Source organism: Magnusiomyces paraingens (assembly GCF_902498895.1).
Source record: "Magnusiomyces paraingens strain CBS 517.90 genome assembly, contig: contig2, whole genome shotgun sequence".
Taxonomy (NCBI): Eukaryota; Fungi; Ascomycota; class Dipodascomycetes; order Dipodascales; family Dipodascaceae; genus Magnusiomyces; species Magnusiomyces paraingens.
This window is the reverse complement of record NW_022474068.1, coordinates 3,837,814-3,857,492: the sequence shown is the minus strand read 5'-3', so window position 1 is coordinate 3,857,492 and position 19,679 is coordinate 3,837,814. Positions and strand designations below refer to the sequence as shown.

At 37.7% G+C, this 19,679-nt stretch overlaps 8 protein-coding genes across 8 annotated transcripts; 3 read left to right on the top strand and 5 right to left on the bottom strand.

Annotated features, from left to right (window-relative positions):
• Positions 1-350: 350 nt before the first annotated feature.
• Positions 351-3,758, bottom strand: SAPINGB_P002956 (uncharacterized protein; the record flags this gene model as incomplete). The annotated part of the gene is made up of 1 exon (XM_031997674.1): positions 351-3,758. The coding sequence occupies one exon, from the start codon at positions 3,756-3,758 to the stop codon at positions 351-353; it is 3,408 nt and encodes a 1,135-aa protein (XP_031853565.1).
• Positions 3,759-4,388: 630 nt separating this feature from the next.
• Positions 4,389-5,165, top strand: SAPINGB_P002955 (uncharacterized protein; the record flags this gene model as incomplete). The annotated part of the gene is made up of 1 exon (XM_031997673.1): positions 4,389-5,165. The coding sequence occupies one exon, from the start codon at positions 4,389-4,391 to the stop codon at positions 5,163-5,165; it is 777 nt and encodes a 258-aa protein (XP_031853564.1).
• Positions 5,166-5,232: 67 nt separating this feature from the next.
• SAPINGB_P002954 (uncharacterized protein) lies at positions 5,233-8,901 on the bottom strand (the record flags this gene model as incomplete). Its single annotated transcript, XM_031997672.1, has 1 exon — positions 5,233-8,901. One exon carries the CDS (start codon positions 8,899-8,901, stop codon positions 5,233-5,235), a length of 3,669 nt encoding a protein of 1,222 aa, XP_031853563.1.
• Positions 8,902-9,388: 487 nt separating this feature from the next.
• On the bottom strand, positions 9,389-10,971 carry SAPINGB_P002953 (uncharacterized protein; the record flags this gene model as incomplete). The annotated part of the gene is made up of 2 exons (XM_031997671.1): positions 9,389-10,538; positions 10,592-10,971. The coding sequence occupies 2 exons, from the start codon at positions 10,969-10,971 to the stop codon at positions 9,389-9,391; spliced, it is 1,530 nt and encodes a 509-aa protein (XP_031853562.1).
• A 288-nt stretch (positions 10,972-11,259) lies between these two features.
• SAPINGB_P002952 (mitochondrial 37S ribosomal protein uS14m) lies at positions 11,260-11,670 on the top strand (the record flags this gene model as incomplete). Its single annotated transcript, XM_031997670.1, has 2 exons — positions 11,260-11,550; positions 11,608-11,670. 2 exons carry the CDS (start codon positions 11,260-11,262, stop codon positions 11,668-11,670), a joined length of 354 nt encoding a protein of 117 aa, XP_031853561.1.
• Positions 11,671-11,910: 240 nt separating this feature from the next.
• SAPINGB_P002951 (uncharacterized protein) lies at positions 11,911-13,239 on the bottom strand (the record flags this gene model as incomplete). The annotated part of the gene is made up of 1 exon (XM_031997669.1): positions 11,911-13,239. The coding sequence occupies one exon, from the start codon at positions 13,237-13,239 to the stop codon at positions 11,911-11,913; it is 1,329 nt and encodes a 442-aa protein (XP_031853560.1).
• Positions 13,240-13,795: 556 nt separating this feature from the next.
• SAPINGB_P002950 (uncharacterized protein) lies at positions 13,796-15,967 on the top strand (the record flags this gene model as incomplete). The annotated part of the gene is made up of 6 exons (XM_031997668.1): positions 13,796-14,655; positions 14,732-14,840; positions 14,899-15,103; positions 15,160-15,497; positions 15,575-15,723; positions 15,898-15,967. The coding sequence occupies 6 exons, from the start codon at positions 13,796-13,798 to the stop codon at positions 15,965-15,967; spliced, it is 1,731 nt and encodes a 576-aa protein (XP_031853559.1).
• Positions 15,968-16,083: 116 nt separating this feature from the next.
• Positions 16,084-16,820, bottom strand: SAPINGB_P002949 (uncharacterized protein; the record flags this gene model as incomplete). Its single annotated transcript, XM_031997667.1, has 2 exons — positions 16,084-16,484; positions 16,553-16,820. 2 exons carry the CDS (start codon positions 16,818-16,820, stop codon positions 16,084-16,086), a joined length of 669 nt encoding a protein of 222 aa, XP_031853558.1.
• Positions 16,821-19,679: the final 2,859 nt, after the last annotated feature.

The following is a 19,679-nucleotide window of genomic DNA, read 5'->3' as shown; positions in this document are numbered from 1 at the left end:
TTCATTATCCTATCATAATTTCTATTTAACGGAAACTCCAATGTTATTCCTCTTTAGGTATCTAAATTATTATATTTGCTTTGGGGGTAAATGCTCAATATTGAGTGTTGAAACAAATCTCTTAGTACACTAAAAGCTCCTGAAATGCCTAGTTTTTTAAAGTTTTTTTTTTTGAAGATTAAAAATCTTTTGACATTAATCATCAAATTTCATTAAATTTATTATCATGGTTTAGTCAACAAAAAATCAATCAATCAATCAATCAATCAATCAATCAATCAATCAATCAATCAATTAATTATATTTATATTTACTTTGCAATAAGCACATTTCGAGTGCTAAAATTCAGCTTATGATAATCGGCGTTTCTTCCGGCTAGACTCCTCAGCTTCATCTTCTTCAGCATTCGCTCTGATAATTGCACTGGTTCCCTCTTGTTCTGTCGCATTGTTTTCACCATGATAATTTGTTTTCACTTCTTCCATTTGATCATAAGTGCCAGGAGTACCGGCCGTTTCCTCCGCAACTGCCGAGTCTTTGATGATGGACTCTTCATTCTCATGATAATTCTCAGCATTTTGAACAGCTTGAGCATCTTGTTCATCCTCAACATGCTCACTTTCAACAGGCCCCTGCGAAACCTGTGCTTCTTGGGGATGTTGTGCTTCTTCATGTGTATCGTAATACTTTTCGCGCTCTTCAGTGTTTTCATCAGTAATTTGGGGTTCATCAGCTTCATGACCAATCAGATGGTTTTGATTAATATCCTCTGATTGCTTTAAAGAGTCAGGCTGCTCCATATTTTCTTGTTCCTGGTGCTGTAATTCAGGATCTTCAGGGTGCTCAGAATGCTGGTGATGGTCAAGCTCATTTTCTGGTCCTGCCATTTCATCGTGATGAACTTGATGATGCTCAATTCTTCCATCTTCTTCCGGTTGTTGAGTTTCTTGAATTTGCTCATATTCAGCTGCTGCTACTGCCACAACAGGATCCACGTCTCTTTCTTCTTCCCCAAGCTCACCATTTGCCGCCATTGCGTCTAATTTTATTGAAGCCATAACTTCTTCTTGAGTAGCCCCACCATCATCTTCTTCTTCTTCCTGATGGTGATGAACGGTATGTTGTAAATGCTGAAGCTGATGCTGCTCTGCAGCCGCTGCGACTGCTGCGACTGCAGTGGCAGCAGCTTCAGCATCGCTAGATGGACCAGGAATACCACTTGGTCCCACTTCATCAGACACTCTTTTTTGGAGACTATCATCAATTTCCGGGTGATGAGGCTCAATGGGTTGTTCGGAATGATTTCTGACTTGTTCTTCACGGTGTGACATCAAATTGCTATGAACAAAGGCCTCAGCAGCAGCTTTCAAGGTGGGTGAAAGATGAGCAGCAGTGCTTTGTTGAACTTCATTACTTGAATTAACTTCCATTCCGTCGTACTCATAATGATGAGGTTGTGGCTGCTGTTGCTGTGGCTGCTGATGATGATGTTGGTTACTTTGATTGCTCTGTTGGTTCTCAATAATTTTTTTATATCTGTCCATGAAATATTCTTGTTCGAGCTGAATTAGGTGTTGAGGTCGATTCTGCTGACCAAATCTAGAAGACAAGGTAGCAGCAACAGCAGCAGCAGCCATTGATACAGCAGCAGCAGGAGTCATGCCAGTAGCAATAGCTTGATCAATTGCAGCAGCGGTCAAATAGCCTTCCCCATTGGGGTCATCAGGAAGCATTATACCATTGGAAGATCGGCCTTTGAAGCCTGCATCAGCGTAAATTGCAGGAAAGGCATTTCTAAATCTGTCTCTAAGATCTGTTGAGCGTCTATCCATTAGGCAGAAATTTTTGTCTCGCTGAATTTTTGACCATGAAGCTTGGTGGATTTTGTAGCCTTCAAGAAGGTTACGATCTTCTTCTGGGGTAAAACTTTTTCGCTCTTTTCGTGTAATTTTAAACAGCTCTGATGATTCTCCCTGTTGTTGATTTTTTTGTGATTTATGAGTTTTGGCATTCGGATATAATCGTGAGTATTCTTCAGGGAACGACGTTCGAAATCTATCCTTGAGATCAACAGCTGTGCGACCATTGAACTGATACTTAGGATCGGTGACAATCTTTTTCCAGTTTCCTACGCCGTGTTGTTTGCACCCCTCTATAAGATATTCAGTTTCTTGGGGTGTCCATCTATGACGAGCACGTCTTTTACCAGTGCTCGATGTGATACTCAGTACCCCGGCACCAGAATCACTTGTATCATTTTCAAGTTCACGTTGTTCGTGCTGTTCATGTTGGTCATGTTGGTCATGTTGGTCATGTTGGTCATGTTGAATCTGTTGTTGTTCATGTTGGATCTGTTGTTGTTGTTGTTGTTGTTCCTGCTGTTCCTGTTCCTGTTCTTGTTGTCTTTGCCGCGTCACTGGGCCAGGACCAGCTTGTTCAGTTGATTGATGAGATATTTGAGAATAATGATGCAAAGATTCTGGTGTATGCTCAATTGATTCAGCGGCAATTTTAGCAGGATCTGTAGGAAGCAATTGAGGAAATTCCTGAATACCATTATCAAGTGTTGCTGCTGCCGCTACAACGGCAACATCAGCGGCACTAAGATAATTTCCATTGGCATTAGCAGCAGGACGAAAGGGATCATAATAAAATGAGCCCTGTCCATCAGGCCCGCTGTTAGGAGGATTGTTATTAGGAGGAGGGCTCGAAGAAGTGCCAGAAGCAACAGCTGCATTAGTAGCTTCGGCTGGAGGAGCAGTGCCAGCAGCTTCAACAGTTTCAGCAGGACTACTTGGCGCATCCACATTTGACTGTGATTGTGATGGTGAACCAGAAGCCGGTTGTGGTCTGTTCAGAGGCTCAACGTAAATTCTATTATAAGCAGCTTGAACTTGAGAATTATCCAAATTTTTTTTTTCAAAAGACCGAGGACTTTCATTTGCTGACGGCATTGTACCGTTACTGCGAGCAAGAATTTCTTCAATCTGGGCCTGTAGGTCTTTTGCTGCAGCATCAACTACAGTATTGGAGTTTGAATTTGGCGCGGAGTCAACAACTGAGCCAGCAGTTGCCGACGAGTCGTCGTAGGCAGGAGCACTTGTGGTTGCGGTGTTATTGACTTCATTACTATCGTTGCTGTCATTGGTTTCTGTAGCAGCATTATTACTAGAACGAATAGCTTGAGAACCAGAATCGGTTCTACCAGATTTATTTTCTTGCAATAAAGAAGCTGCCAGCTGAAGAGCACGTAAATCTGATCGTGGACCATTATTTTCAGAATCAATATCAATTGCGACAGCAGCGGCAGCAGCTGCAGCGGCTTCTACTTCTGCAACAGAAACTGTGGCACTATTATTTTCAGCAGTAGCAGTAGAATTAGCAGCGGCAGCAGCTTCTGCCTCCGCTTCGGCAACAGCTTCGGCAACATTTCGAGCATGTTGTTCTTCTTCTTCGCGAACAATCTCAGGGTCTATTCCAGGGGCAATGGTGGTTCCGGTAGTTTGCGATCCCGTATATGAGTTTTGCGACAGGTACATATAATCATGAGTTCCGGATGAAGTAGTTACTGAAGTGCCAGAAGTAGCTGCTGCAGATGGTGCAGATGGTGCAGACGAAGCTAATGAGCTGGTGGTTGAAACATTTTTGGGGGAAGGAGTATTTTCTGCTTGTGCTGTTTCATGAAAGGCTTGTGTTTTCAACTGAGGTTCATCCAAGTCTTGCTTTTGCTCAGGAGTATGGGTGTTAGGTGTACTCATTATTGTTTACTTAAAAAACGCGTAAAGATCGAAATTTTTTAAAAAAGACGCGTGAAAATTTATTGAAAACAAAATTTTATAAAGCTTGATGAAATTTTAGAGCAAAAAGCTTCAATAAACAAGAGAAATTAACGTGGGAATAAACAAAAGTTCTAGATAAAAGAAAAAGGCGTGTTCATTAAAACACAAGTCGTGAAGACCTGTTTTTTATATCGCGTAACGTGTTTTATTAATTTAAATTGAAATGGTCCTTGATCAATAAAGGACGGTGTCCAAGGCTGTATCCTTAAATAAAACTCGAACAGAGATTTTTTGGCGTTAAAAATGGAGGTTTGGGGATGGGCTAGGTGTAGGGTCAAGGGGTTTTTTTTTTGAGAATTGAGAAGTGGGAAAAGAGGGTTTGGGGAAAAGGAGTATTTGTTTTTTAAAGGGTTGGGGAAAATTTTTTAAAAAGAGTTTTGTTACAATTATGTTACATATTATTTTGTAATGTCACAAATCTTTCACAGTCAACTGTTATCCTAACCACAGTTTCTATTCCATAGAATTAATATAAAACTTTCGGGTTTTATTTAGAAATCCACATCTAAGAAACATTAGTAAAACTAGAGTCATATCAAGCTTTTCACCATGTCAAGAAATTCAGAAAAATCACAGTCAATGCTGTTTCGGTTTCGAGAGCAGCAGGCTGCCGAAATGGGTGTCATTAACACAGGACGAATGCGTCGTCCAAGAAGTGTTCAGACAGTTCAGGACGTTCACATTTGTGAGAAATGGAGGGGGCAAATAAATAAGGAAATTGGACAAAAAATAGTAAAAATTCAAGATCCAGCTTTATCAGAATTTCAGATTCGCGATATTAATGATGAAATTAATAAACTCATGAGAGAAAAAACTGCGTGGGAAATCCAGATCAAATCACTTGGAGGGCCCAACTATCTGCGGTTTGGAAGCAAAATATTTGATGAACATGGAAACGAAATACCTCAGATTATTACCGGCGGTGGTGCAAAATCGGGATATAAATATTTTGGAAGAGCCAGAGACCTGCCAGATGTTAAAGAAATGATTGAACAGGAAATAAAACAACAAAAGTTAAAACGCGAACAAACAGCCCAAGATAAATTAGATCAAGCAAAGTTCAGAGATTTACCAGCAGAATACTTTGGATTCACAAATGAAAAGGACAAAGAATTATACCAGAATATGCTAATAAATGAAAAAGAATACTCAGCACATCGATTTACACAAATTCTTAATAGCAAAACTAAAGAGCAAATAGTTGCAGAAGAAAAATTTGTTCCTTTAGATAATGACATAACAGAAAATGTTCCGACACAAGAACAAGTCGAAAAATATTTAATGGAGCGGTTACGTAAAAAGATTGAAGATCGATATGATATCTGAATTAACCTCTAATGTATGTTAGATTTATACTATATCATCATATATTAATTTGTATATCTTTTCCTACCTATATTACAGCAGAATTTTTTGTTTTCCCTCTTTTTCTTCGAAAGGAATTCATAGTTCGGCCACCAGAACCTACTGCAACAGCAACCTCTTTTAACAACTCTTTCTTCTTTTTCTTCTTTTTCTTTTTCACACCAACTTCGTTGATATTCAATGAGTCTTTTGTTTTTTCACTATCACCTAAAATTGTTTGTATGAATACCTTGATAAATCTAAAGCGACCCAAAATCCATCTCCAAACGCTGGTTATACCGCCAGAGTTATATTTCCTATCTTCAATCCATTCTGCACGATCCAGCTCACGTCTCCCACTATCCAGATCAATAGCAATAGCTGGTTTGGTCCGGCTTCCGGTCAAAATTTTGTGAAGCATATAAAATATGAAAAAAATTAGTAATGGAACATAATGAGCAACAAATGTTGAAGTATTCCAGCTCCCTTTAATGAAAACTTTGAATCCCTGAGTAAAGAGTATCAATAAACTTCCAAATAATCCAAACCATGCTAAATATGGTTGAAACGGCGATTTGAAGGGATACCCCAGTTCATCTCGCATCAAACCAGTTCTAGAATTGTTTGAATTAAATTGATTACGAGATTGATTTTCTGTGTCTTCATTGGGCCGACGACTTTGAATAGCAGTATAAAAACGCAAAAACGCTATAGACATGCCAACCCAGGTTACAACTGATGCAGAGGCCGATAAAATTAAAAGGTTTTGGAAAACAAAGAACGATTGTGTAGTGATGGTTTTCAGTGCTAGTAGGGCAAATGGAAAAGATGCTAAAACAGCGTATGTTGGAACTCCTTGATCGTTGCACCATCCACACAAATTCCACCAGGATGGGTACCTGATCTTTTTCTCTTCAATATAAAGCCTGACAATTCCGTATAAGGTTCGACTAGATGCATACAAATGCGAAGATCCAGAAGAAACTGCAAATACAACAAAAATGGCATTAATGGCAGATGCCAAAGAGCACAAACCAGCAGATTGAAGGGCAATAATCCAAGGAGATACATTGATTCCTATGCTGTATGCATTATACATCAAGTCATTTGGAGAATCACAGTTTGAAAAAATAGACTGGTTACTTGTATAGCTGGGAAAAATAGAGTAGGTGGTATCAGAATAATCAAAATCAATACCATATAAGTCACTGTCTCCGGCATATACATTTATCCCAAGAACAAACAACACTATGATATAAAAACATATTATTTGCCAAAAAATGTACTTTGTAGCTCTTGGTAATGATTTTCGGGGATTCCTTACCTCTCCAACACTGCTAAAAACAATGTAAGAACTCAAATATGCTCTGGGTGCTTGAATGATAGCAGTACAAACTTGTGTAAACCTTCCTAAAGAGCCAGAGATTCCATAAATTGTGACTTGGTCTGCAATCGCATCATCAAAAAATATATGAAGTGGAAAAAGCGGACGAAATGGGCCATAATACCAACCAGATTCAGGTGTGGATTTAGATGAAATCCAAAACCTGAACCCTAGCCGTTCTGATGATGATGCCGGGGTTATATTAAGAATAATTAAAAGAAGAGTCAACAGTGAGATGAAAATGATGCGTACAAGATTGACAACAAATTGAAATTCACCGTATATTCTGACACTGCAGACATTTACAAGAATAACCAGGAAAAAAATGTAAATGATCCACACTATAATGACATTATGCTCTGCAAGGTCGGGATAGTTTGTAAGCATCATTGCAGCTGCTGTGAGTTCGGCTGGTAAAGCCATTGCATTTGAAAGCCAATAGCAAATACCAATTGCATACCCCATTGACGGGTTAACAGTTCTTGCTATCGTACCTGGAATTCCTGTGTGTAAAGGTAATAATGAGACGATTTCAGCATACCCAAGTATGATCGAGTACATTATAGCCCCGCTGATAAAATATCCGAGCAATGCACCAAGTGGACCAGCCGAAAAAAGTGTATGACCAAACATCAGCATTGATGAAATTCCTATAGATGAAGCCGCTCCAATTGAGGTGAGGTGACGTGAATATAGCTTTCGTTTGAGACCTTTATGTGGAAGATGATAGCGCCCAAAAGCCGCACCAGATGTATCACTTGATGCGTCGCTATCATAATATGAAGAGGACTCGTAATCGCTATCAAAATCACTGCCATCTATATTTCCACCATCGCCGCCACCACCGCCACCGTGGCTGCTGCTCCCACCAGTATCTCGAAAGAACCTTGATATTTGAGTTATTCCTCCTTTTGTACTTGGCTGATGGGCTTTCCTTCCGGTGTAATGAATGTGACTATTACCAATTCCTATTTTGCGGCTGTAATAATCTGCAAAATTTAACCCATTTTCAGGACGAACATCATGACTACTCATGTCATCAATATTGTCTGTTTGTTGTGTTCTCATCGAAGCTCCCGAGTTCATCATTTCCTGAAAATTAGACATATCATAGCCCTCAATCACTCCATTAGTGTATATTTCTCCGCTAGGATGAGAGTATTGATTTTGTTGTCGATGGCCGTTAAAATGGTCGATAGCGTATGATGCTTGTGAGAATTCGAAATTGAGAACATCACTATCAGGATTGGCATTGGTTTCACGAAAATAATTCCCAAAATACTGTTCTTTTTTTAGGGCCCGTGAACGGCGACGCAGTTGTCTCTGCTCCCTTCTTTCTCTTTGTCTATCGGCTAAGATTTGTGTTGCAGTTTGTCTTTTATAATTTTCAAAATCCATTGATTCGTTGTTATTTATACTTAACGACCGAATAGGTGTTGAAGAACCAACACTACGCAACCTTGTAGTTTTATTATTTGTTGGTAAATCGGGACCACTTGGTGAAGAAGTATTTTTTAAGCATCCCTTTGCTAAATTTAATGAACCTTGGGTAAATGGTGATTTGAAAAAGGAGTCTAAATTTCGATGATTTCCTTTGGTTCGTTCCTTCCCCTTTTTTGAAGCATGTTGGGTATATTTAGTCGAGTTCATAATGGCACGAGCCATCGACTCAAGAGGGTCAATACTTTCATCAATACAAACACTTTCAAGAGATTCGGTATCATCAACTAAAGCAATAATGCTAGGAGGGTGGTCAGAAGCATTATCATTGTTTTCAATATTGCTTCCTTGATAATCGTCGTAAATTATTTCGGGGAATAAAGCATCAATCTCCGAGCTATGACAGCTGAACTGTTCGGTAGAATTTAAACATTCTACTGACGACAAAATAGACTCATTAGAATCTAAGTCCTTTGTTTTTTCTGAAAAATGATTTTCCGAGTGTATGTCATTTTGACTAGGTTCATCTATATGAAACTGGGACCCAGAGGCATTATCAAGTGTTTCCAAAAAAAAATCAGGTTGATAACTATCTGTAATGTCACCATGTTCCAAACTATTTATATCAACATCGTTATTGATATAGCTTTCTTGGATGCTTGGAGCATGGTAGTCGTTACGGTCCACGATATTATCTAAATTTTCAACACTTAAAGGGTGCGATAAAGATATAGCCGAAGAGGCATCTATATTATTTGGCTGAAGTTCGGATAAGCTGTATGATTCATCTGAATTGTCAAAATGATGGTTAAGTTCATTTGTGAAGCTTCTGGAGGAAAAACGAGAAATATTTGAAGTGTACGACTTGTTGGATGAATATGGTTGATTATTCATGTGTCAGGTATATATTTATGATACCAACAATGAAAACAAATGTGCAAAAAATGACAACAGTAAACTGTGGTATCTATGTCATTAGAAATCAGATAATTTCTGCAGCTGATGGCTAATAAACTGTTAAAAGATAGTCTAATTATGATGAACTTTTTCTCAAGATTAGGAGAATAAAGAAAGCTTTTTTGGTTTAAAAAAAATTAAGAAAGGGCAAAAAAGAACAAAAGCATTTTTGGGGGATTTTCTAATGACTAAGCAATCTCAACATTCTCAAATTTACTTTACAGTCCCAAATTTTTGCTTATGAAGATCAAACAGTGTCTGTCTTTGTTTGCATTCATACCAAACTTACAGAATAGAATGTGGAAATTATATTTCCATTAAATGAACCAAACTATATTGTAAATTTTTTGTTAAACAATATTCTATTATAGAATTAATTAAGTTAATAAAAAAATTCATGTTAAACACATTTATAAAGATAATATTAGTTCATAGCCTTTTTGAAAACTTTCTCAACCTTATCTAGGTCTTGGTGATCAACCTTAATGAGGTCAAGACCAAAGTAATTCTGAATGGCCTGTAGAGTCCTAAAAGACTTTTGGTCTTGAACAAAAGAAAGAGCAATACCTTTGCGGCCAAAACGACCAGTACGACCAATTCTGTGCAAATAAGTTTCAGGATCAGGTTTGCCGTCACGAGTAGTAGGAAGGTCGAAGTTGATGACAACGTTAACAGAAGGAATATCAATACCACGAGACAAAACGTTTGTAGTGATCAAAACCTTGGAAGCTCCGCTGCGGAATTGGTCAATAAGTTTGTCACGAGACTCTGTATCCAAATCTGAGTGCAGCACAGAAACAGCATGACCAGCAGTTTTCATACGTCGATATAAAGTGTTTGCAGTGGCCTTTGTGGCTGTGAAAATAATGGAAGATCCAATTGTCATCAAGCTATAAATATCGGTGAGAACCTGTATGCGTTCCTCCTCATTATCAATATCCATATAAATCTGTGTGATTTCCTTAACGTTCAGTTCTGTATGCTTAAGACGAATTTCGTTCTTTGGATTAGGAACAAATTCAAGAGCATACTTGTAAACATCATCGTCAAAAGTTGCACTAAAAAGAACAACTTGAATCTTTTTATTGAGGGCAGCCTTGACACGTTTAGACTGATCTTTCAGGGAAGGCTGGCCAACCATGTTATCAGCTTCGTCTAGAACAAGAATTTTCACAGAGCTGGTGTCAAGCATCTTTCTTCGAATCAACTCAAGCATAGTTCCTGGGGTGCCAACAACGACTTGGGCTTCAATTTTGGCGTTTCTTTCATATGAATCAGGGACAAGAACCTTGGTTGTAATCTTAGTAAACTTAGCCATCTCTTCGACGACGTCTAAAGTTTGACGAGCTAATTCGCGTGCAGGGGAAAGACAAATAGCTTGCAATTTGGGGTTGTTTACATCGACCCGGTTAAGCATGCTAAGAGTAAAAGCAGCAGTCTTGCCAGTACCTGACTGACTTTGACCAATAAAGTTAACATATGGTTCCTTCATCAACAAGGGTAACGCCTTTTCCTGAATCTTTGATGGCTTATAAAATTTCATCGCCACTAAGCCCTTCAAGAGCTCCTCAGATCTAAACAAAAAGTTAACTAAAGAAATAAGTTTTTTCTTTTGATTGATACATACAAACCAAGTTCATCAAATTTCTTAACAGAATACAAGGGGGAATTGGGATCGGCCTGTAAATCAGCGAGCTTGACAGAGACTTCATAATCATTTTTAACTATATTACTGATTTCTTCCTTTAATTCTTTGTCGCTAACATCGCTGCTGTCCTGCTTTGATTCCTCGGAGTCTTCCTTGGTATCTTTTTTTTCAGCCTCAGAGTCTTCCTTGGTATCCTTTTTTTCAGCCTCAGGCTTTTTGTCAGTGTTCAGAGCAACAGATGACAGAGCATCGGCCAGATTTTCAGTTTCCTGCGAAGTAGGGGAGTCGGTCTTTTCGTTGGCGATAATTTCATCAGCCTCCTCATTTGATATAGGATTCAATCTATCTGCGAGAGACATTTTGGATAAATTAGCTGCGATTTTTAAAAGTATAGTGTGATAGAGAAATAAAAAATAAGAACAGGGAGCTAAATTTGCTTGTCTGTCCTCAAACGGCTTGTGGGTCAAGCCTACAAAAAATTTTGTCACGGGGTTACCCTACATCATCATCATTGAAGAAAAAAAAAAATTCCAGCCACTTACTGCCTACCTTTTCACACCTCCCACCAATTTTTTTTTTTTTTTTTTCATCTCTCTTGATTTTTTCATTAGCAGAAAAAAAAATCGGTTCACACCAACTTAACCAACATGCCACCAAGATTCCCCGGATTCACACGCGCCCATGTCCCTGGCGGCGAGTGGGTTAAGACCCGCATGGTTCGCGACAACTTCAAGCGCGCCAAGGTTGCCGAAGAAGAGGTTACCAGAACCTCTCTAAGATACATTTCCAGAAACACTACGCTGCCTATGCGCACACGTATTGAGGCCCAGCTCCAGCTTGTTTCTATGCCCAACTACACCCGTACTACTCAAATCAAGAACAGATGCGTTGATTCAGGTTATGCTCGCTCTGTTATTAAGGAATTCAGACTGTGCAGAGTAAGTATCCCACATTTTTGAAATTGATTGTTAATGATAACTAACATGTTTTGATAGATGAAATTCAGAGAAAAGGCTCTCGCCGGCGAGCTCCCTGGTGTCAAGAAGGCCAGTTGGTAATTTGATTCCTATCAGATATTTGAACAATGATTCCGAGACAAACTCTCAACTGTTATGACCTTGATTTTCTTCTTTTTTTTCTTGAATCTGTAAATAGAAACTAATGAAATTTATTTGTAAATATTTTTATTGTTTTTATTGCTTTTATTGCTTTTATTGCTTTTATTGCTTTTATTGCTTTTATCATTTTTCTTTATTATGAGAGATTTAAAATATGTACAAAGGAATAGTTTTACTCTTCTAACGTTGCTCTTTGAGAGAAAACAAATCGGCAACAGACCATTCCTCATTAACATTTGTCATGGGTGTGTGCACTTCGTCAAGTCTCTTTTTGCAGTTTTCAACTTCTTCAGGCAGAGCCAAAGAAGCATACATCTTTGCCAAGTTTTCCAAAACCATTGTGGCACACAGGCCGCACTCCACGGTGGTGTTGGAAAGAGGGTGAGCTTCAGAAAAGGCACCTTCAGCCCAAGTGACAGCATCTTCACGCTTAGACTTATCAGCAGCCCATAGAACTTCAGATAAATATGACATGGTGCGGGCTTCAAAACAGTCGGGATCAGGAATACGTTCACGACTGCGACCCTCAGGTTCTCTTTTGCGACGGATAGACCGCAGAGTAGAAAGGAAAACTTCTAAAGCACGAGGATAATTTCCAGTAGCTGCATAAAACTTACCGAGTTCAATGCTAGCATTGTATAATTGTGAAGTAATGCCCTCACCGGTAGGCTTTCCGTCATTTTGGTTTACAAGCTTGGAAGAAACCTCAAGAGCAGGATCTGATATCAGAATAGCCTTATGTAGGTCTTGATTGGGACCTTCGGCAAAATAAGCCTTCATCCGAGGAGTTGCGACAACTTTAACAGCATTGACAAAGTATGATTCGGCCTTGGGATCCTTTTCTGCCAAAGCATACTTACCCAGTTGAATAGATGCAACACTCTTCAGTTCAGTCATTCCCCAAGGAATATTCTCACTGGCAAGCAGAGCAGCTTTTGCTTTTTCGCTGTTATCGTAAAGCTCTTCAATGCGTGCATATCTGATGAGAAGATCAGAATAACCTCCGAGCCAATCTTGAGATTTATCGCTCAGGTCCTCCACAGGAGTACGGGTTCCATCTTCTTGTTTGATTGTAGTCAATTCTTCAATAGCAAGTTTATAGCACTTTAAAGCGTGATCAAATTTGTTGTCCATTTCGCTATTAACACCCTCGCGAACGAGAGTCTTAACGTTGAATGGCCAGTCGCCAGGAATTTTTTGGACACCATCAGATTTTGAAGTTTCTTGAAAGTAAAGAAAAAGTACACTTGCAGAGCCAACAACGTAAAAAAGAGCCAGGCCAAGACCAACTTTACGGGACATTCGCAAGAGTCTAATACCTCGAGGACTCGAAACTTCAATTTGGGGGATTTTAAATCCTCGGGTTTGCTCCAAACTTGAAATCGGTAGTTTTGGGAAAGCATTCATAAGCTGGGGTCTGGATTCGACAGATCCAAGAAGAGTCTTCATCCTCAGACCGGCGCCTCTAGAGATGGCTGCCGGTGCTCTTCGTAACGATCTAGATATCATAGTTGTGGTATAAGGGTATGGGTGATCAAATCAGAAGTAGGCAAAAGTGCAGGGCCTTTTGAATTCTTGTGCTTGTAATGAAAGGAAGCTCTGCAAGAAAAAAAAATGGGATTGTTTATATAATTATTTACGTAATATAATATTGGTTAAAGAATTACCTAATGCTGACTGCCTATATTTGCTTTTCTAATTATAATCTTCATTTTAGTCTTAACATACAATTAGTGATAAATCGCACTAGCTATAAATTTAACGAGCTAAAAAACCTACTTGGAATATTACTTACTTTTCAATTATTTTTCCTGAAGATGATTATGAATTTATGATGGATTCCAAGTCTTCTGACAATCTCCCTATTGCTGATTCCCAGCGGACGAATTTCGATGAACAAGATAACGATATAGAAAGAGAAGAAAGCACGGGTCATCAGCCGGTAATATTTGACAATAGCAATCGCAGCACACACGAAAGAAACAATACTCCCAGTTTTGAACATGTTATTATTGAGCGACCCTCTTTGGCAAGCCTACGACCAAGCGGTGTGTCAACGCCACTAATGTTGCCGCAAACAGGACTCCAGTCGCTACGTTCTAGTCCCGGCGCATTAACCCTAGCTCATGGATTTGGTGAGGACGGTTGGAACTTTGGCATACCCAGTGGAAGCTTAGGAAATGATGACAAGCTTGAACGAATATTTACTGGTACCACAACTGCTTGCGATACAGTGATTGATGAATACCATGGAACTACGACTACAGCTGGGGCGCATACGTTGCACAATTTAGGCAAAAGTCCCAAGTACCCTTATATACCCGGAAATGATAAAGCTAAACCTTTTGGAGATATCCCTGAGGATGAAGTTTTTCCACCAGGGCCTAACACTGAGGTGAAGAAACATGCTACACGAAACAAGTCTTCTTTGCTAGGCTATCTAAATTACAAAAGAAAACGTAAAGGACGCCGAGGCTCGGTTTACCATTCCAATGGTGACGAAGAGCCAGGGATATATCTAGAACGATATCAAGATGGGCATTCGGTAATACCAGCTCCTGGGAATTCAGGGGAAACATCATCATCGTCGAGTAATAGTTTTTTTCTCAAATCCAAAAAAATATTAGAGCCCAAGTCACAACGGCGTGTGCAGAGATCTGAGAGCGATGACGATGACGACTTTTACAAGGGTAACGACATATCCTTTATAAAGAGATTTTACCGATGGCTCATTATAGGCGGCGGTATACACAAATCTACACCATTGGTTGACTCAGAGGGACGGCACCGGAATTATGAAAAATACCCCAATGATTCTATTTTCTTTTTATTTGGCGGTCGTATATTGTCTGCACGAGACACTCCTCTAAATGTGTTTATACTGGGACTTATATTAGTCCTTGGTGGCTTGTTTTTTGGGTTTATGTAAGTAGAAAAACAAAGCGGTTGGGGAGGAAAGTTTTTAAAAAGAAGAATGAATGTGCTAACTGATCTTGTTTAGAGCGCCGTGGAGCTGGAACCACATGTCTCCGGCGGTTCCCCTTACATTTGCTTACTGTTATTTAATGACTCTAATGTCTTTTTTAAAATCAAGTACAACCAACCCAGGTGTAAGTTGAGCATGTTTTAGTGTCTTTTTTTTTTTCTAATTAACTTTTTTCGTGTTAGATTTTACCACGAAATATTCATTTGGTCGGAGATAACAAGAATCTACCGGAGGAATACAAACTCTCGACGATTTTGCCGGGCCCGCATTTTGAAAGTCCAAAGGGCTCGGACATAACGCGGGTTGTTCTTGTTAATTATTGTACTACATGTCGTATTTGGAGACCACCACGAGCAAGTCATTGCCGAGTATGCAACCACTGCGTGGGTAAGTATAAATATCGGAATTTTTGAAGGACACTTTTGCTAATATCTAATGGGTAGATTTGCACGATCATCATTGTGTGTGGCTCAACAATTGCGTGGGCCGCCGCAACTATAAGTACTTTTTTAGTTTTTTGTTTTTTACATCCTTGAGCTGTCTCTACATGGAAGGTGTTTGCATTTACTACATGGTAGAATCATGGGAATATCGAAGGGAAGAGGGCATGAGCCACGGCGGGTACAGCGGCGACATGGGGCTTTCCTTCAAGGACAGCTTGAAGCATACGCCGGTCGGAATGCTTCTTGCAGTCTTAGGGTTCATTGGGTCATTGTATCCTATGCTGCTTTGTGGTCTTCATATTTACCTGATGGCAACAGGCCAACAAACTCGAGAATTTGTAAGTGAAAAGAGAAGGAATCAATGAATGAATCAATGAATAGATGGGTTTGAAAGTTGTACTAACATATGATGTAGCTTCGAGAGAGAAGTACAAGAAAACAAGGGAACAAAAAAATTGAAGGCGATTTGGACGGGAAACCTCGAAAGTACAGAAATAGACCGTTTGATACGGGGAATGTTGTGCACAATATTTATCTTGCACTTTTTCGTCCAGACATTGCAAAGTGAGTTTTTTTTTTTTTTTTTTTTTTTTTTTGGTTTCGCGGAAAAATGAATGAATGTGTATCCTTTGGGTTTACGGTTCAGCCGTGCATATATCATTTGGTTTTCTCCAGGATTTTTTTTTTTTTTTCAAAATATTGATTTTATTGCTAACTTGGATTTTTTTTTTTTTCTAGTTTTATTGAACCGAGGAAAGATTATATTGAAGGGGATCCTCGATTTGAAAGATTTCTTCCCATGGAATAGAATGATGTATTTTTTTATGTTTGTATTTGTTTGATTTTTTTTTAAAAAAAAAGGTAAAATCACAGTCTTAAATTGTCTAAATAATTTTCATTTCATTTCATTTCATTTCATTTCATTTACAAAACACCCTTTGTGCTGGGAACTTCATTAGAACCAGTCCGTGAAATAGCCTCTTTGAGTGCAATTGCAAGTGCCTTAAAAGCAGACTCTGCTTTGTGATGGTCGTTTTTGCCGCGGATAACGTCAACGTGGAGGGTGATACTTGCAGCAACAGCAAAGGACTCAAAAACGTGGGGGATCATTTCAGTGGAAAGATCGCCGATTTTTTCACGTACAAGTTGGAGTTCTGTGACACAATAGGGGCGGTTACTGAGATCGACAACAGCACGCGAAAGAGCCTCGTCAAGAGGCGCGAAGCCATGACCGAATCGCTTGACACCCTTGATTTGGCCCAAGGCTTGCTTGAAGGCAGAACCAAGAGCAATAGCGCAGTCCTCGGCAGTGTGGTGATCGTCGACTATAGATTAAAAAATGGGTTAGAAAATAGGTTTTAATGTAGATAGGTATGATGAGAAGAAAACGTACTGTGAATATCGCCAATGCACTCAAGAATAAGACTCCAACCAGAGTGTTTTGCAAGAGCATGAAGCATGTGGTCGAGGAAGCCAACACCGGAGTTGACACTAATGATTTGGGAAGAAGAATTCTGGGCAGCATGGCTGGTCTCTTCTTCGCCGTCCTTTTTGAAGAGAGACTTTTCCAAAGCCACATGGCCGCCGTCCAGCGACAGAGCGATTTGGATCTTCGTCTCGTTTGTGTTTCTAATAAGGGTAGTAACTCTTCTATCGGACATTATTATAATATTTATGTACTTGTAGATTAGAAAAAAAAATAATTAATTAAAAAAATTCACTTTTTGTGTGATATTTCAATCCTCTAATATATGAATGGGAAATGGGGAGCAGTTGTGTATCTTCTATGAGAAGCACGTTCTTTGATGATCTACGCTATCTTGATATTTTTTTTTTTTTTCACCGAGAAACTTCTTGCAGCAGCTCGAAATCCCTTTTCCGCAGTGACTAATTCTTTGCACATGATACGCACAACTATTAATGTAACTCAAGTGTAACTCAAGTGTAACTCAAGTGTAACTCAAGTGTAACAATAAAATTTGTCAAATATTAGTAATAGTACTGAAGATGGTTTTGAATTCGATGGACCATGTTCATCATGATATATATATATGAAGCAAAGAAGGTAAATGATTTAGATTTCGGTTAAAGAATTGCTCAAAGTTAAAGATGAGAACAGAAATAAGCAGTAGGGTCAATTATAATTAAACGGTGTCCAAATTCTTATCAATTATTGAAGACATTAATGGGAAAAAAAAATTAATTTTGCTTAATTGAGAGAATCTAAAAGTAATAAAGGCTTTTTTTAAGCTTAGGAGTAATACCAAGTAATGAATGAAAGAGGGTTTAATGAATTTTTTTTTTTTAATTACACCTATCATTCGTTTTTCTTTTTTTTTTTTTTATTCTACTGTTCAAATAAACAGCTTAAGTATTTTCTAGGTTGTTGAAACGATAATTGACGTCATTAATCATTAAAATAAACTTAATTAAGAAATCAATAGATAGAAAGGATTATATATTTAAAGTAATATAGAAATCTTTAATTTCAATTCAATTAGTTTACTTTCAATTAATGAAAATAAAAATACGTTTAATACGTTTAATTTATTCCAAAAAAAGCCATTTTGTTTTAATTAGCTGATCAGCTAATTAAAATGATAAGAGTTTAATAATAATAATAATAATATTTACGCAAATAATTTTAAAAAGGCTGAGCAAGTTTAATTGAGTGCTAAGTTGATTATAATCAAATTAATTGAGGAAATTTTAAATAAATGATTTTGGAGAAAAGCTTGTGATAGTTAAAGTTGAACGGCGTTAATATGGAGAGGGTTTTTTTTTTGTTAACATGTTAAAACTAGTTGATTTTAAAGAAAATAAAATATTTAATGGAAATGTACAAGTGTCACAAAAATGTGTACAGTTGTGCAAGGCACCGAGGTTGGAGTTGAACGAGTCCTTTTATTAAAATACAATGAGAGAGAGTTTACTAGGTAAGCTTTAAACCATTTGCGTGGTTATTTCAACAACAAGATCTAGATTTAAGTGATGGTGATGGCAGTTGAAATAATGAACAGAATTGACGAATTGTCATAAATATTTAAATTAATTTAAATTAATTTAAACCATTGATTGATCATTTAATTTCTTTTTATCTGATTATATTAAAATGGACCTTTAAAAGCAAGTCAACAGAAGAGCAAAGCAAAACATAGGTCTTACAAGAAATGGCTGTGCGGTGTTGTTGTTGTTGTTGCAGAGTTGAGAAATGGGAGGTGGAAACACAAGTCCGGGTAATTTTCTGATGGACACTTGATTTAGCAAGTATGTTTTATTTTTATTTTTTTGTGTTATTGTCATACGTGTTACAAAATTTACATTTGTGTAAACGAGTCTGGCAGCAAACCTCAAATATGAGCCTCTTGAAAAAAAAAAAAAAAATATTAATTGTTACAATTACAAAAAGAAAATAAAAGAAATAAAACAGGAATATTTAAGAAAAAAAATAATAATAATAAACGATGGTTGCCTAGACTGCCACAGTTTATTTATTGATTGAGCCAATTTTTTTTTTTTTTTTTTTTTTTTTTTTTCAAAACAAACAAAAATGATGAAAGCCAATGTTTGATTTTTTTTTTTGTCAGTTGTAGGAAATTGGTCTTATGATAATCATCTAATAATTTTATTGATGAATTCAATTTGTTAAAAATTTAAAAGATGATAAAAATTATATATATATATATTTTAAAAAAAAATAAAAAAATAGTTAGTACAATAACTTACCGAAATGCAATGTCGGCTAAAGGCAGGCACATGCGCCGAGATAAGCCGAAGCGCTTACTTTTTATATAAACAATTATGAGCATGGCCAGACAGTCAGTCAGACAGTCAGACAGACACCAGCCATCCAGCCACTCCTCTCAAAAAGAATAACTTGGAAAGAAAATAAAAAAAAATGACAACCGAGAATCAACCGAGTATAATTCTTAATCATTTAATTAGAGAAAAGTACTCTTAGACTTCTTAATATAAATATATATACAAAGTTTTTTTTTTAAAAATTTCACTGAAATATATTTTCAGTTTTTTTAGAACAGCGCCTGTTAGTGTATTAATATTGTTGTCTAACTAAGCAAAAAAAGCGCGTGAGGCATTCCAGGCTATGTTGGCTGTTAATTGCTGTTGCTGCTGCTGCTGCCGTTGCTGCTGTTGCTGGCTGCTATCTGTTGTTGCAGCTATTGCTGTTATTGTTACTGTTACTTATGTGTATGAAAGGTTGACGCGTGGTAGTACGTTACTTTAAAAAAAAAAAAAATGACATGTCACCACCATAAACTTACCACATGTAACAACTGCAGTTTTACCTCCTTTGCTCAGTTTGTTGTTGTAACAAAAATGTTTACACCAAAATAAATAAATAAACAAATAAATTAATAAAAAAAAAAATAACATTGCCACCAATTATTGTTTTTTTTTTTTTTCCTGTCCCCTAGATTTTCCTTCTACTTACTCTTTTTTTTTTTTTTTTTTTTCGTTTTTGCCTCCCTTCCTTAACACCCCGTTCAAATCAAAACACC